Raw genomic sequence first — 19,267 nt, 5'->3', positions numbered from 1 at the left:
AAAAATATTCTGCTTTCGAAGCTGAAATTAAAATTGTGTGTTGTAATTCAAAAAAAATAAAAACTCAAAAAAATTATAAGGATAAAAATATTTAAATATATAATTTTTCAATAAACGCGTTATTTCGTGACGACTTGAGACCATTCGAAAAATATGTTTTCAAAAAGACATTGAAATTTTTTTAACAACGTTCGCGAGCGTCTTATATACGTCAAAATGAACCGCGGCTCTAATCTGCAGGTTTGAAACACGTCTATTATAGTCAAACGATTCCGGTCGGTTTGTCGAGCGGTAAGAACACGGTTTTCCACAAGGTGGAAAATCGAACTAAGCAGACTTAGGCAGTCGGGTCGGGTTATTATAATGTTGAATAGAGATATAGGGCCGCAGATATCCAAACCGCCGACTAGGTGCGCGCGTGGGTATTATATTACAATATTAATTCCGGCGGGGCCCGATCGATAGATTTCACTGATTTTGACACGGGCACTACGGGACCTTTGTGCAAAACCATATTGATATGTCAATTATTACAACATTATAATATAATTATGTTTCAACGCGACCGTTCCGGTAGTGTATACAGGGTGATTATTTTATCATTGAACACTCAATATTTCAAAATATTGTTTTATATAGTTTCAAGTCGTTTACAAAACAACGTTTTCATTAAAATAATTTTTCAAGTATTTTACTTTTTTGAATGACAACATAAAGTTTTAATTTCATATCCCAAAGCAGACTATTTTTCTAAGTATAATTTTGATACATAAAAATTGAATTTAGGGCGGGTAGTTTATGACTTATAAGTCATAAGTAGGTATTTAAAGTCTTGACGATCGGAGTGGAGTGGTACGGTTGTACCACCCAAAATATCGGTCTACATATCCACTCATCTAAACTTTAAATACTTATAGAAAATATAATGTCCGAAATTTGATTTTTATAAATCTAAATACTCCAAAAAAAAATTCTGCTTCAGAATTTGAAATAAATAATGTATGTTGTAAATTAAAAGTGTATAAACTTTAAAAAAAAAAAAACGATAACGATAAAAAAATTATAAAAAAATGTTAGTAATTGTTTCCCAAGAGGTGTAGTCGTTTCGGAATGACTTGAAACTATATGGTAAAATAAATATTTTGAAAAACGTTTGTGTTTTCCGAAATAATGAGTGCGCCTTACGTTCAGCTACTTCGCACGTAGTTATAAACAGATGGGCTAAGACTTAAGTAGTGCTGCATAGTAGTACTAATATTACGTTCAAATACTTCAGTTGTATTGTAGGTACACATAATTTAGGACACAGAATAATCTTATAATACGACACTCGACTCCACGACACCCCAGACTTGGTGCACGCTTCCGAAGCAAATAGTCTCATTTTTCGTGACCGGTTTCCGGGCCACTTTATTAGTATTTCGTGTAATGTACTTGACGTAGATAAATTTGTTTTTTGTACATTTTATACCTAAAATCGTACGATTTTGGTCACGCGGCGTTATAGATAGGCAAATCAGTTACGCCAATGTTGTGAATATTAATACTTCCGACACTCATAATATACAGTCACCCGGAGATCATTTATCTATTCATTTTTTAGGTTGTGCGGTCGTTCGTAAGTTAGTCAAATGTCTATTGTTTCAATAGGAATCAAACGAATGTGAATATGAACTTAAATCAAAATATATAGGTAGTACGAATTAGACGTAGGGCCGACATAAATATTGAATAAAACATAATATTTATCAACTATAAATAGTCTCGTTGTAAAATTGTGGGAACAACTCAAACAATAAAAAAAAACCAATTAATGTAGGAAAACGGGTATACACTCAACATTTAAACTGAAGAAAAAATATTGAGCTTTTAACAATAGATAAAAATGCACATTTATTACCTCGATAAATTTATTTTGTATTTCCTATATTATTATATTCAATAGAATAATATTAAAATGGTTTAATGGTAATACCAAGTGCACGGATTTAAATATGTATTTTATCTATGTAGGTTAAAATACATCATATAGCCATATAATTTCGAGCGACTTATTTGATAGAAAATCAATATGAGAAATTGTAAAATTTTAATAATTTTCAAACTTTTAAAAAATGTACAATCTCCACACTCATACATATATTATATTACTATATTAAAATTGTTAATTAGAAGAAAATATGGAACTTAAATGTTTTTACAAATATAATTTTTGAGACAACAAAAATTAAAATCGAATACTTGTGAACAATATACAATAATTACTTTTATTAAAATCTAACCCTCGTACCAGAATCAATAACAAATATGTTTCATTTATTATTTATGAATACGCCTCTGTTTCTGAAAAAAACTATTACATTTTATAATTTTTAAAGTACATTACAAATAAAATTGTTTACAAAATATTTTATTAATGGATTAAGAGATTGTATTAGAAAGCGTTTAATTAATATAAATATAAATATTATAAACTAAGAAGTATGTACATTTTTAGTTTTTGTACTTTGTACTTTTTTTTCCAAAACTTATTACGGAGAAAAAAATGTAGACACCAATACCACTGTGAGTACGCATTAGTGAATAGTAACTAAAGAATTGACGGTTTCAAGTTAAACATACAGGGTGATTTATTAAGCGTAAAACACTCATTATCTCAATCAATATCAATCATATCAATGTTTTTGAAATTATTTTTTTACATAGTTTCAAGTTGTTAAAAAAACAACATTTTTATTAAAAAATTATATTTTTAAATATTTTTTATCCTTATAATTTTTTAAGTTTTTTACTTTTTTGAGTGACAGCATAGAGTTTTAATTACATTTTCCAAAGCAGAATATTTTTCTAAGTATTTTAATACATAAATATCGAATTTAGGACGAGTAGTTTATGAGTTATAAGTATTTAAGGTTTAGACAAGCGGAGTAGTGGACACACATTTGCGGGGTAACCCCATACCACTCCCCTCCACCAATCTTTACTTTAAATGCTTACACCTCATAGACTACTCGCCCTAAATTAGATTTTTATGAATCAAAATAGGTACTTAGAAAAATATTCTGCTTTGGAATATGAATTTAAAACTCTATGCTGTCATTCAAAAAAGTAAAAAACTTAAAAAAAATTATATAGATAAAAAATATTTAAAAATATAATTTTTTAATAAGAACATAGTTTTTTTAACAACTTGAAACTATGTAAAAAAATATTTTCAAAAACATTAATACTTTTTGAGATAATGAGTGTTTTACGCTTTATGAATCACCCTGTAAAATTATGTTTTCTTATGGTAAAAATAGCATTCTTTCCAATGCGCTATAGTCAGTGGTGTTGTGAAGGGTACACCCACCTTCTAATTTTATATTTATGCTTGTACCCTTAACGAAAATCGCGATACGCAGGTTAGGCGTAACCCCCCCCCCCCCCTTAAAAAATGTTATTTTTGACAATGATTAAGGCGTGTAGCCAAAAACTTTTTAGGACTTAAATTCAAATCATGTCTAAGTGCGCATTATTTTTTCGAAATTACTGAAATGTACAAACATAGGTTTAAAATGTACAAAGATATGTACCTACTACAATCTACATAATATATATTATATATAATTATAATTATTGTAGTTCTCAATTTTGGTTCGGGAAATTTGCTATTTTTTTTAATTTTTATCGAATACCAATTTTACTCGAGTATAATGAGTATACCATACTAATTTGTAAACATTACAATAAATACAAATTATTTATAAATGTTTTTTTAGATTTGAATTATATTTACTAAAAGGACTACATTTAAAATACAATATTAATTTTTTTATTTTTAGTTATTTCGTTTTTACTTTTACATTCTAATAGTTATTTTGAAGTAAATATTAAAATACAATAGTGTACGGTTATTAGAAAAAGGCTGTTTAATTAATGAAAACAAATTGCAATAGTATACAAACGTTATACACTTTTAATAATAATATAACACCAAAATTTCAAAAATATTTTTTTATTTATCAATGATTTAAGATGATATTAAAAACGCGATTTTCTCGAAATCGTCAATTTTTGGATGCTACACTATAAATAATAATAGGTATGTGTTTATCGCAACGTTTACCCGCCGAAAACGTCTGATATGAAAAACATTGTATCCACTACCCGAACTACATTAAAATTGTTTTTCGTGTCAATTCGTGTAACCGGTAACCGGTAACCGATTAGTATAATATTCAAATGCACCGATACTGTCCCTATCATAACAATAAATGTGTGTGCGTGTTGTGCGCAGAGCTGTTGGAACTGCGGCCGGAAGGCGAACGAGACGTGCAGCGGGTGCAACACGGCGCAGTATTGCAGTTCGTTCTGTCAGCACAAGGACTGGGAGACGCACCACCAGACGTGTTGCGTGCACTCGGCCGCGGCGGCCACCGCGGCCACCGTCGACGCGGCCTCGTCGCCCGGCAAGAGACACCACCATCAGCAGCAGCAGCCGCCGCCGCCGCCGCCGCCGTCGTCATCGTCATCGTCGTCAGCCGCAGTCGCGGCCGCTTCGTCGTCGGCGGCAGACGATCTGTCCGCAAACCGAGCGCAATCGGTGGTGGCCGCCGCCGCCACGCCGTCGTTGTCGTCGTCGTCGCTTAAGGCAGACGAACATGCGTCGGCCGCCACTGCCACTGTAGCGGCGCCGGCGGCGACCGCGACGAACGCCGCCACGACCACTTCGACCACTAACACGACGACGACCACCGCGGCCGCCGGATCGAAACAACAACAACAACAACAATAGCAACTCGGCGGCGGCGACGTGGACGACGACGACGGCGACGACGACTGCGGCCCAGCCGCCGGACCCGCCTCCTCCCGTCGCCGTCACCGACGCCGCCACCACCATCACCGCCAAAACCTGCACCGCAGACGAGTCGAAGCGGGCCTTCTGGCCTGCAGCACCGCCGGCCTCGTACCGCGCGGGGAATACTACCTGCAGTAGGGGCGATGGAACCACGACCGGGGTTTAGAAACCACTAACTAGGTATATATATAAGATTATGTTATAACCAAGATTTCCGAGAAGAAAACTTCGATGCGTTAGGTTGGTGTGTATAGTTTTCCGCACCGACTGGTAGTCCGAGTCCGAGTCCGATACGGGCCCGCCAGTACGTTTCGCCGGTGAACCGCTGCGCGTCGAAACTTTTCGAACCGATGCGCATCGGTGCGCTCCAATTATTTCTCACGCGAAAATCATGGTTATTTACGCAGCACGCTCGCCGAACCCATAAATCAGGGCTTTCGCGTACTCCGCTCTCTCCGACAGTCTGACGGATGATTTATAAATGTGATATCCAGTGGCGTCTGTAGGGGGGGGGGGGGAGGCCCCCTAGGCCAGAGCCCATAGCGAAATTGCACGTTCAATTGAAGCATTTAATGTATATAATATCTACACTGTTTACAGTTTTTTACCATGATTAATTTAGCCGGTTGATTTTGAAATCGTTTTTGAGGAATCAACGAGGAAATGATTGTCAGGACTCGCTCTGACGACTTTGAATGTTAAATTCACTGTAACATAAAATTAAAAAATATATATATATATATATGAAATCGTCAAATTTTTTTTTAAAAAGATTTGAAAAATAATTAATCTAGCATAATAATCATAAAATTGAATTGCGCGATTTTTATCTGTATTATTTATGTCATAATATTATAACCACCCAGCTCTCTAAAATATGTATAGTTATGGCTATGTTAGTCGTGCTATGCTTGACTAGTGATAAATTGCCAAAATTGGCCCAATAATTTGTACACGCGCCACTGGTGATGTCTATAGCGCAGTGGAGTTATTGCATTAAAAACTGAACTAAATTGATTGCATTACCTATTGCATTAAAATGTATTAAAAACCGCATCGAAAAAAAATGATTGTAATCGATAAAATCAAATGACATATTAATAAATAGGGCTAGGATTTATGTGCAATAAAAAATTGTAAAATATGCATTTTACTTGCCAAAAATATGCAAAAACGAGTTTTTAATTTACTATTTTACCGTCTGTTTTAAAAACGTCACTGGAAAATTCTTCGACAAAACGATGTAACTTGACACTTTCACTCTGAACTCTTGGCATTTTATAAAACTTAAATTGTTAAGTATAAATGTCCGCACATTCACGCAACACACGACATACTAATGAAATAATGTTGTGCTGTCTCACTGTATAACAATTATGTGTATAAGTAATTCTATCAGTCGTCCGATCAAAATAAGATTAGATAGGTAGTATTTATACTTACGAAAATTCAACGGATAAACCAAAACTATCGATCTCGTGAAATAAACACCGTTTAAAATTCACGATAACTTATAATAATTTACAAATTTGAGTAAAAAAAAAATCAAATTCTCAAAAACCCACGAATATGCAATTACACGCGCTATATGTTCAAAATATGCAGAAAAAAATTTGTTCTATTCGAACGAGGATAAGCCGTGATCGTGGACGAATCCGGCAACCAATCAATTTGGACTTAAGGAAAAACACATGCAAATGCATATAAGTCCTAGCCCTATTAATAAATAAATAATAATATCAAAATTGAATACGTATGAATATTATTACTGATGGTATATTTTATTGAGGGACAAGTTTTTGTCTCAACGACCCAAATGCGATAATCGCTCTATGCAGTTGTGTAATTGCGGGGGGGAGGGGGCAAGGGGCACTTTCCCCCCCCAGAAATGTTTGTGGGGGCAAAAATATCATTTTGCCCCTCCAAATAATCCACATTTAAAAAGTATTCTTAACAACACCGTTAACATAATAATATTAAAATATTTTTTTCCTCAAATCACTTTATAAAAGTTTATATCTATTTTAGGTTTCTCTTGTTGAATAATAATTATGTTGACGTGGGTGTTGTCAGTGTTACTGTTATTGCAACAATCGCATTATTCGTGACTATTATTATCCGTGATTTGTGAACACTTTATTATCTTGAAATCGCGATTATGACTATACAGGAACGGCCGAACGGGAGGTTAATCTTTTCCCCCCCCCCCTCCCTAGATTTTTATCCAGTTACGCCACTGGCTCTATAGAAATATAACAGCTATATTATAATAATCGCTCTATAGAAATATTAATTAAATAATAAGTATTACAACAATTATAGACATTTGTTTACTGCTACGTTTACCAACTTTTATAATATATTAAGTTATATTATAAACTTAAATGTAAACGAAAATCATGAAAAATAGTTGAAATTACAGTAAAATTAAAAAATTCACCAAAATTGCATTCGTTGCGATATAATTTTTTTTTTTTTTGTTTAAATTAAGGGTTTAACGAAACATATTTTAAGCCCATTCAGCAATAAATGTAAGCATATACAAAAAAAAAACATTCAAATGCAACAACTTCACTGCCCTAAATTGATATCATTCAAATACTGTCCTGCAGGCCTAAGGTAGATATTAAGCTGAAACGATTTTGGATTGATTGAAAAAAAATTAAAACCTTTTCGATTTTTATCGCTTGAAGTTTTTTCTCAGTTTTATATATCTGGAATATTATTGTATTATATTATTATGGAACTTATTCATTTAGTTGTGGTGAATTCCACTCGTATCGCTTTTAACGAACATAACTCGGGTAATGGGTATATATGTAACAGGAAGTGTAACAAGTATACCTGACAATAATTAAATAACTTTTGTTCTAATCAAACACTTTTTATATTTATAATTTATTGACAATTGTGTTCCATGTATAATATAACATTTTTTACTATCATTTTTTAATACAGAAAAAAAAATTAAAAACTGAATAAATTTTTTTTTGAAAATTCAAAATAATATTTAGTAAAATAGTAAATTTGTGAATCTAATTTTTAGAAAACTGAATCGTAAAAATATTTATGTAGGACAAGTGGTCTATTTTTTATGATTGTATAAAAAAAAACGTCAAAATATTTTGAAGTAAGACTCGTCAATTTGAAAAGTAATAACTTTCTTAAAAAAAATTACAAGTCCCCGGGTACCTATTAAAAAATTCTCATAAAATATTTTTAAAAAAGTTTATACTTTTTGAATTTAACATTTTTTTCACAACTGGATCAACACTTCATTTAGTAAAAATAATGAGATTTCAAAAAAAAACTACTCGCATGGCTTGAAATAAATGATTTTACAGTTATAATTTTTCTAAAAACCAGATTTATAAATCGGTTATTTTGAATTATTCAAAAGAAATTTAACTCAGAATTTATATTTTTACCATCAGTATGGGAACTTACATATTATTATGTCCGTGTAGGAACTAACGTAGGTATGTAATCGTTCACGTGCTACCCTCGCGTAGGAACTTACTATTCCTCATTTACTTAGGTAGGTCATACTGTTTATTATTATTGTTAAAAACCTTCGACCGTTTAAACCTTAACCTTATCACTAGGTATACCTACACAATACGCAGATTTATAAAATCTTATATACTCGACGCGTCAGTGGCGTATACCACCACCTGGTATTATTTTACTATATGTATATAGGTAGATGTATAAAAATTTATAAAAATTTAAAAAAATATTTTGATACATTATGACGTATACTTACTAATGCAAACGATGTTTCTTATAAGACCGCGGCTCTCCCATTGTAAACATCTGTGTACGTTACTTCAATGCACAATAGCAATACGAATCACGCTCATCTGAATCGACTTTTTCATTTAATTTTCGAATGATCGACATTTAAAATTTCGTAGATTTTAAATATTCAAACAAAATGTATTCCTATATACAACTCCTGTTTAGGAACAACATTTTAAAAAAGCTGTCCGGTCGATCTCAAGTATAGACATTTTAACGAAATTCAAATCAGTTTTCAGAAGTCTTATCCAGTGTTCGGACTTATCTAGATAATTATTCGTTCATCTTTTATCTTTATCTAGATAAATATGAGTTAAGTTATCTTTTATATGTATCTAGATACATTCGAGTCGCATCATATTTATCTTTATCTATAGATAAGAAAAATACTTATCTAATCCGAACACTGGTCTTATCAGGTCCATCGATATGATGGACAAAATATTGGTACATTTTGGTTGAAATAACTGTTCGTTTGCCCTTAATTATTAAACTATATACAGTGGAACCTCTGTAATTCGAACGTTTATAAAGCAAATTTTCGATGCCTAACTCGATGATGGAATGTTTTGGCCTCTTCATTTCAATATGTAGGTATACATACAATTTTTTCTACGACTCAAACTGTTTTGCAACAACTTAAGTAACGACATTGTGGTTTCGGTTACTCAAACGGTTTCGTTTAAAATTGTTACCTACATTACAGGTAGGCATAGGTACTCTATAGACAATCATAGATCGATTTTCTAGGTGATAATAACAATTTAAAGAAAATTTGACGATTCCTGCAGTATAATATAGATGCGTAGGTATACGTAAACGGAAACTTGGTTATAAAATATATTAATAATCGAATATAAGTATATAATTCATAGTTAGCAGATGTAGTTCCTTGCAAGGGCGACATTTTACCCATCAAAGGTGGTTGTCACTGACCGGCTAGGTATATGAGTCTACAACATTTCAAGAGCCTATCCGACTCGACCATTATTATAAATACCTAATCTGTTAATATCGGTTTAAAGTGTTTATCGCACGATCGAGTAAATACGATTTATAAATTATCGATCGAATCGATCGATATTGTAATAATTGAAAGTCACGAAAGCATTAGTTTTGGAATATTTATATTATTTTCTGATTGCAGGCAATGAACTTCGTCAGCCAAACAAGTTACTTAAAATGACCAGAGTATAAAAAACGCAATATTATATGCCCTACAATATACAGTGGAACATCGACAATTCGAACGTCTACAACTTACAGGTCAAATCGTGGACGACTCGGAGGAATGCTTCGGCCCATCATGCGTTTCAATATGTACATACAATTTTTTCTCTAACTCGTGTTTACGAAAAAACGAATTTTTTTTTTTTGTCCCCTATACCCGATCCGAGTTATCGAGGTTTCACCGTACGCATGGAAAACCTCGACCGAGCAACAACTTCTTCTCGTGCTTTGTCGGTTTTAAAACCATATCGTAAATAAGAACAAACCGTTTCGAGCAGCATGTCTATTGAGTTTCTAAGCGAGGTAACCCGTACGACTAGAATGATTATTATTAAAAAAAAAAAAAACGAAAAACTTTATCGTAAAAATTATAATATTATTGTATATTATTTTATTTACTAAGATGTAGTACATAATATTATACCTGTAGAGCACAGATAAGCAGTCCTGTAAAGAATACTTTTAAAAAGTATTTGAGTAAATACTCAAATACATTTTTTTTAAAGTTATTTTTAGAGATACTACTCAAATACTTTAATTGTATAGTACCTATTTCAAAATAATACTCAAATACTTTTGGTTTTTAAAGTAAGTTCTTAATTATCGTAATATAGTCTACAGACCCAGTAGGTTCATAAACATTGTTATTTTATTTATTATTTATTCATTACATTACATTATTATTTATTACAAACCTTCGGGCTTTGGCTAACACAGAAATACAGAATATTAAATAAAACTATTATTCTATTATTTTAGTTGACAATAATATTTTTCCAAACAAATATTTCGAATAAAATGTCGAAATAAAAAACCAAAGTATTCAATACAAACGAGTATTTAATACAAAAAAAAATATTTGAAATACCATTCAAAATACTTCACGTTGAATGTATTTGAATAACTTTTTCTCAAATACTTTTACTCAAATACTTTACAGGGCTGCAGATAAGACGCACAACACATTATCTCGTGTCGTTGTTGTATCTGCCGGCATAACAGTGCATATATAGGACCACAGCGTATTATACAAATACCGTACAAATGTGTACAACAGTTAGATAATTCGTTTCGAAAAATAATATTACATGCCTGGACGCTCAGAGCTAGAGCCTAGAATTAAGTTGTCGCCACCTGTTTGTGAGCACAGCCACCGTACGAATAGACCGCATAACTGTTTGTATTGCTTCTCAAAATACGACTTCCCCGCAGCAGTAGTATTCCCTTCGAAAAAAATTCTACACCCAAGTCACCGTCATTATAGGTATATAAAATATCGTATATTGTAAGATAACATTTAAGTCAATAACACATTCACGCACTCTTGTCACATATACAGCTATATAATTATATACTATAGGCAAAGCCGGGCAAGTTAACAATTTTTTTTAACAAAGTTGAGTTAAATTTAAATTTACTCATATTTTTTTTCGTTAACTCGTTAATAAATAATAGTTTACTTTGAAAAAAAAAGTAACTTAACTTGGTTTAAAGTTAAAATTTTCTAATTTGCAAATATAAAAAATTCCAGACGTATAGTATGGTTCATTAGACAGTTTTTCTTTACGGTCAATTACTGGCCAAATTTAAAATGACACATCAAAGTAAAAACCTCATTCAAAAATTTGCATTATTCTTCATATGAAAATATTAACTTAACTTAGATAATTTTGATTAAAATTAACTTAAGGTTAACACGTTTATCTTAAAAAAATAACTTATTAAGTTAAAAGTTAATTTAAAAAAAAATTAACGAGTTAATTAACTTAATTAAAATTAACTTACGGAGATTCGATTCCGTGATTTTCTGCTTTTGTCTAACACACGCGCGACATAGATATTTCGAAAATTCAATTTAAAAAATGTAAAGATGTTTGTGTTGGTACAAAAAGTTTACTTTGCATCTCGGTCGGAGCACTTTTTCAATTTTAGCAAACTCTTGACGAGAATAAATGTTTTACATTTTATAAATTTATAAATTTTTAGTATTGAATATATTCAAAAATATCTAAAATATAAAAAATATGCTCCGACCGATGCAAAGTAGACTCGTTGACCAATTAAATCGTCTTTAAATTTTTTTAAATCGAACCAATAGAAGTACTTTAATTTTCGTCAATAGCTAAGGTCGTTTCGATGAAAAATTAATTGAGTTTGCAGGGGCCTTATCGTTGTGACTTGATTTTAACTTTTAACTCGTTAATGCCCAGCCCTGACTATAGGTGTATAATATATATACAATATTTACTACGAATGATATATTTATGTTAGGTATATTAATAATAGGTATATACCTATTTTCTTTTACTTAATTACGTATGATAATCTTTCCATTTTATGTCTCGGAATTAAGATTATAGCAATTATTGTGTTATTTCTATTATTATTATGTGTTATTACGATTATTACTTACCTATTACTATTATTATTATTATTATTATTATTATTATTATTATAGTTAGTCGTTGATCTCGTTTTTAAGCTTTTTTTTCTCACATTTGTCTATACAGAACAATAATACAATATAACGGCACCGTTATTTCAATAGTCTAGTCAATTTTGTTGCCGACCCGTTCGAAGCAACAAAGTGCGCACATCACATTGTTTTTTTTTTTTTTTTATCAATTCTGTAAATATAAAATATTACTATATTATATAGTTGTAAACATAATATAAACAATATTATGCAATTATTATTAGTGTTTATTACTAATAAAGGATATCGTCATTATTACATGGGCATATTATGTACCACCTACCTATATGTAGATAGGTCCACGAGTGTTTGGAAAGAACACAGATATAATAAACAGTAGCGTACGCAGGATATGAGTTCGGTTACGGTTTTATCTGAGTAAATAATTTGCATTATTTTTTATTTAACAGTTTTTATATAATTAATTGTGTAGTTATAGTCTCAAATTTAGTCTAAATTGATTTGTGTGTATCAAAATTGTGGCAAATAAGATTTTATTATAGAAAAAAGAAATTTCAGGGGGGGGGGGGTGTCAGAACCCTACCCCTGCGTACGCCACTGGATATATATATAATATTATTATTTAATCTGTGGGAAAGAACGTCGTTCATGCGTTCACGTTCAAGTGACAAGTGGCTCGTCGTTATAGCCGAATACAGTGACAAATTTAGGGAGGCTTAGAGGAGTAAATCCATTATAGCCGGAATAAAGTCATATCTCAAATGTAGCCATGTAGGTACCTAACAGTTTCACATGGGAAAAGTTATTTTAATTTTATTAATATAATATTATTGTAACTATTATAAAAATAAAATATAGTAGTTGTATCAATATTATAATATAAATATTATAAAGTTCAAGATCAAAGCACCTTGTTGTTAAATATCATAATAAGTTGTATTAATAAATATTACCTCAAAAGTACTACCTAAAAATTTTTTTAAGGTAAAGCTGCAAGTACCTAAAATGTATTAAATATTTAAGACATGCAATAATAACAAATATTTACATACCTACATATTATTTTGTATTTAGGAGTTATTGATCTTAAATGTTATAAGACAAGATATACATTTGAATGTTATAAATAATATTATTAATAATTATAATTATAACAAATTTTATTACATTTTATGTGACGTAAACCAAAAAATATTTTTTTTCTAGGCAGAAATAATTCCATAAGTCAAACTGAAATCAGATTTACAATAAAACAAAAAGTGAAATGGTACTTAAATTATTATTTTAAGCATATAAAAATAAACTGTACAATATTAAGAATAATATATAAGATTGAAATAAGAAAAATTAATTAAAAATCCTATTTTTAATAACTAAATTGCATTCAGTTATGAAGAAGAGAAAGACAGTTCTATATTAGCAATCCGCGCATCATTCTTGTAAGGGGCTCATTAGCAGCATAGATTGCGGTACATAGTGTTCGGTGAATACAGTTATACCGTGATAAAAAAGAAAGGACTTTGAATTTAAAACAACTTACTTAGTAATATGAGCTGACAGATTGTCTTTGCAAAGAATCGTTTTTCCTATGCAATTAAATACCATTTTTCAAATCTAACACATTACATATTGCAGTGACTTAGGTGCTCAATGATGAGGTAGGGACACTCAAAGCCTACTGTACAGTGTATACATCAGAGCAGTTACTTACTCTCCCGCTTTTTTTTTCAATTATAAAATCATATGGTCCCTAACATATTAGTATTTCTAATATCTGTGCACTATTAGATATTTTATGTTCAAATTATCAAAAAAACTTTAACATCTAAGTATCTAAAATTAAAATCTAGAATTCTTTAAAAAATGAAAAGCTAACATTATATTTTCCTGGTGTTGCAGTAATTACCACTCTAATATAATTTATTTTTTTATTTAAAAAAAAGGATTTCAATAATAAACTTTAATTGTAAGTTTCTTAAAAAAAATGTATAATGTACCTTAGTATGTATATAATATAGTTATTTTTTATTTATAGCTAATAACTTGAATCAAGGTTCATTGACATGGGTTGTCACCTATAATATATTTATTAATTCAAGCTTGTGGTTTTCCATTTATTTGTGTGATAATGAAAATCTATTGAAAAAAAGAAACTGCAACTCAAACTAGGTACTTCCCTCAACAATCATATTAAAATCATCATAACACAGATAATTTAAGTTCTAAAATTACTATTAAGTATTATTGGTAACAATAACCTAAGAAATAATACATTTTAAGGCAGTATGGGTAACAGAAACAATTGAGTAATGCATATTTTGGACATTGGACAGCACAGTTTGGATAATATATTATATAAAATTATTATTAAGCAAGACTGTAAGAGAATAGTTTCATTTTAATATTTTTATAAAACTAGGTATTTTATTATATTATATCAACCTACCGGCTACCACTAACTTACTCAGTTAATAGTTTTATTCAACTACTAATATTCACTAAATACTTTTAAAAATTGTTTGGCAATTGAAATTAATCAATTTTAAATTACTGATACAACAAATAGGGAACATTGAATTTAAACTGGTGTCAATTATGAAAATATGGCTCTATCAATCCCTTGTACATGCTGTGAACAATTAGAAATGGAGTTTATTGTTGCGATGTATTGTTGGAAATAGAGAGAGTACCTACTCTAATTGAGTGAAAAATAAACAATTTTTAATTCATTCTAATAAATACCTACGTATATTAATACCAAATACGTAAAAATAAAAACAAAAACAAATGAACCAATTAACAAAAAAATTAATATTTAAATATGTATTCAAACACACAAAAATTGCTTATTCGCTAATAATAAAAATATATAAAAATAAAAGGCAATAATAAGTTTAAAAAAAAATACAAAAATAAATAATGACAGTTAATTCATTATTATAATTAAATCCTTATATATATGAGAAGTAGTAATTTAGAGTGTGTGCGCAATATATACAAAAAGTAAATCTTATATGAGTAAAAATGAGATAAATACGTATATATTTGCTATTTTCACATTACTACAATATTAATGTTAATAATTAAATAATTATATTCTACATTTTTTTAAATAACCCATTGAAGAGAGTAAGTTGCATTCACTCTCGTTCCAGAGACAACCGTTTTCTTAACGTAGACCCAACATTGCACGTGACAGCGCAGTTTTGCGTTGATGCACGTCTCCTCGTCCCATGGGCACCCCTGGTGCCGTGCATGTTTGGGACAGTTCATCGCGGCGACGCTGCACGTCAACGCGTCCCATTGGCACCCGTTTTAGTTGGGTAATAAAGTAACTCTGTCTCACCGTTGTCCTCGGGGTCTGAGAACGCGGCCCATGGGCAGCCGTTGAACCATGCGTACTCTAGACAGTCCATTTGACCGCTAGACATCGCGTTGTCGCACGTGTAGTGGTCCCACGGGCAACCGTTGTCCCGTGCGAACACGAGACAGTCCATGTGACCTCCCGACGCGGCGTTACTGCAAGTCCGAGCATCCCAGGGACAACCGTTCTCCCAGGCGTACCGTAGACACTCCAGATTGCCCGATTTCGCAGCCATGTCACACGCCGAACCGTACGTCATGGTATCCGGATGTCCGATGGATATGTCACGGCTGTCCCACGGGACGCCGATCTCGCGGGCGAGTCTCAGACAGTCGATGTGTCCGTAAAACGCCGCCGTCTCGCATATCTTTTCGAACCTCTGGTCGCCGACGGGCAACGTCGATCTGCCGTACATTGTCCTCCTGTCGTCGTTCTCGTTTCGGTCTCTGTCGGCTTTCAACACTGCGAACAGCGACTCGCAACATCTGCGCAAATCGACGTCCGGCGCTTCTATCAGGTCAAACCTGGTACGCTCGGTCTTGTTGCAAGCGTGGTACGCCGTCTTCAACAGGCTAGGTAACTCGTACATATCCGACGACATGGCTGTCCGCTCCGAACGTACAGTGGAGTGCTTTCGTAGGTAAACGATAAATCGAACTCAATACAGATAGGTCGACTGTGACGATCAACTGCTCGCGATGAAAAATATGTTTCAAAAAATTCCACCCGAGAGCACGTTCTGAAAACCCGTGGAACAGACTCTATAGTGTAACGTATAGTGTGACGCACAAACAAGTACAAGTACAAAGTTCAAACAGCTCGAAAAATTTATGACGCCGACAAAATGGCCGAAATTCTCTTATCTAAGAGTTGAATTACTGGTAACCATAGATAATATAAGAATCTTATATTATCTTTGCTGGTAACCGTTTGAAAATTCGTGGTAATAGAATAATGTCGTCGAGTAGGTGATAATGATAAGGATTTGTGATAATGATTATGATAGGGCTTGGCGGCTTTGCGAGAATGTTAATATTTTTAACCTCTCGTTGACGGTGCTCTGTCCCGTGTCCCGTCTCATGATGTCCGCCGTCCGGTGCCTTTTCGTTTGTCACCTCGTGTGGAATTCGACGTACGTTCAACTGAGTCACCTAGGTAGGCAGTCCGAGTGCGTCGATCACGCACAATATTCAACGGTGTATCACGTATGTATTGCAGATATGTAATTTAGTTTAAATGTTACAGGAATCAGGAATAGTTTAAATGTTACAGCCATGACATCAACAAATGCCTACATGGATCGTACGCGGTCACTCCCTGCATATGCGTTCAAAAATCAGCGTGTCGAGTCGTGTATTGATAGGTATGATATTGTTCACATAATAAACGAAAGGAAAAATTATGTCTGCATAAAAACGTATAACAATGCTATTCGGTAATGACCCATAATGATATATTAATTATGTTTGCGCACAGGTTTTGTGACCGGTGACTGCCGTGTTTCATTTGACATTTGGACGTCCACAGATTAAGTAACTATTTTTTATTGCTTATTACACCTTGTTATACTGGCCTCATCTCCCGTGTTTTGTAATTATTTATTTATTTTCAAATTATATACCATTGAATACTATTAATCTTTATGAATAATTACTGCCATAACAACAAATGATTATTATTATGACTATTGTGGAAACTAGTTTCTAAGTAAAGCTAATAATTTCTGCCAATTTATTTTTTCGCCATTGTTCTTAACTTGTCAAAAATTTTTATTTTAGTACATAAGTTAGAGGTCAGATCTGTAGCGATACGCGACGATAATATAGTCACTATGTTATCATTTATCTGTTTTTATTTTTATTACTAAACAGTAAACACGTAATATTACAGGCATAATTTTAGTGGCTGCTACTTTACGACCAGACACAATGTATGGATACATGGATCGTACGCGGTCACTCCCTGCATATGCGTTCAAAAATCAGCGTGTCGAGTCGTGTATTGATAGGTATGATATTGTTCACATAATATCCGAAAGGAAAAATTATGTCTGCATAAAAACGTATAATAATGCTATTCGGTAATGACCCATAATGATATATTAATTATATTTGCGCACAGGTTTTGTGACCGGTGACTGCCGTGTTTCATTTGACATTTGGACGTCCACAGATTAAGTAAATATTTTTTATTATCTATATTATCATTTATCATTTTTTTATGATTATTACTAAACATTAAACACGTAATATTACAGGCATAATTTTAGTGGCTGCTACTTTACGACCAGACACAATGTATGGCCAGACTAATTTATTGCTGGGTACACCCTAACTGGCAATATGTGGCTTTTAAATTAAATGACAAAAGTATTTTCGCTTGTAGTGAATAAGCTACAAAGAACATGTCATATCAAGGGTTCAAGATGGAGAATATGAAATCATCACCAAACTATATATACAAGTAATTTTATACAATAAACCTTTATATTTCAATAATAGTGTCACTTACCAATGTTTTAGGATATTTTAGGTACAAAGTTGAACCACTATTAATTTCAATAATATTATTAACACCCTACCTATCAATGTCATTAATTTATCCATGAGTTTGTCTTCCTTTATCAAAAAAAAAAATTGTCTACAAGAAACTTAAATTAAATTTTTATAAGCGTCTGAAATTTATATTTATACAACATTTGATATTCACTCGATTTCTCATGTAACGATTTTCTTATTTTATTGTAATTAAAAAACAAATGACTGTAGATACTTGAAAATTTCACTGAATGTTTATATTAGCATTTTCTATACACGGTAAAATTTTGAAAATATTTTGACTTTTTTTGAGCTGTTTACGGACATTGTCAGTTTTAAATTTTTTTAGTTTTTTTTTCTATAAATATCAATAAATTTTTATTTATTGGGTAAAAAAGCGTGAAATTTTAATATAAGGCTCCTGATATATCGTTTTAATAGCAGTTGAAAAATATTAAAAATACATAGGCACAATTTTTTTTTATAAGCATTTAAAGTTCAAATTTTAATTTATTAATTATTTTGTAGTTAGAAATATATTAAATGTTTAACTTTTATGGCTAAGGTTTGAAAATTTAAAACAAGGCTCCACGTAAATAGGTTATATATAAATTATTTTATTCACAATAATATCATCAAATATACTTGGTAATATCATAGGCTGACTGACCGTTTTCGCTCAGAATCATTTTTCTTATACAATGATATTATATCATTGAATTCAAATTTAACACCATCCATTACAGTGACCCATTTGTAACCTACTGCACAGCAGAGTGACATCCACTTATCCACCTTTTTCAATAATTAAATTGTATTATTCTATCATATTTGTAAACAAATGATTATTATTATGACTATTGTGGAAACTAGTTTCTAAGTAGAACTAATAATTTCTGCCAATTTATATTTTGGTACATAAGTTAGAGGTCAGGTCTGTAGCGATACGCGACTATATAGTCACTATATTATCATTTATCTGTTTTTATGATTATTACTAAACAGTAAACACGTAATATTACAGGCATAATTTTAGTGGCTGCTACTTTACGACCAGA

The 19,267-nt window shown here is 31.8% G+C and overlaps 2 protein-coding genes across 3 annotated transcripts in view; one reads left to right on the top strand and one right to left on the bottom strand.

Moving 5' to 3' along the window:
- LOC132946396 (protein CBFA2T1) overlaps positions 1 to 12,564 on the top strand; it is a 119,497-nt gene extending 106,933 nt beyond the window's left edge. For both annotated transcript variants that reach the window (XM_061016386.1, XM_061016385.1), the window contains 2 exons: positions 4,280 to 5,020; positions 9,789 to 12,564. In XM_061016386.1, the coding sequence (XP_060872369.1) occupies positions 4,280 to 4,777 (498 nt within the window). In that variant the 3' untranslated portion in view covers positions 4,778 to 5,020; positions 9,789 to 12,564. The remainder of the gene's footprint in view (positions 1 to 4,279; positions 5,021 to 9,788) is intronic.
- Positions 12,565 to 15,096: 2,532 nt separating this feature from the next.
- Positions 15,097 to 16,520, bottom strand: LOC132946540 (uncharacterized). The gene has a single exon (XM_061016587.1). The coding sequence runs from the start codon at positions 16,271 to 16,273 to the stop codon at positions 15,599 to 15,601; it is 675 nt and encodes a 224-aa protein (XP_060872570.1). The 5' UTR covers positions 16,274 to 16,520; the 3' UTR covers positions 15,097 to 15,598.
- Between the last annotated feature and the right edge of the window lie 2,747 nt (positions 16,521 to 19,267).

This window comes from Metopolophium dirhodum, chromosome 6 (assembly GCF_019925205.1).
Source record: "Metopolophium dirhodum isolate CAU chromosome 6, ASM1992520v1, whole genome shotgun sequence".
Classification (NCBI taxonomy): Eukaryota; Metazoa; Arthropoda; class Insecta; order Hemiptera; family Aphididae; genus Metopolophium; species Metopolophium dirhodum.
Note: the sequence above shows the minus strand (reverse complement) of the source record. Positions and strands in the feature narration are given on the sequence as shown.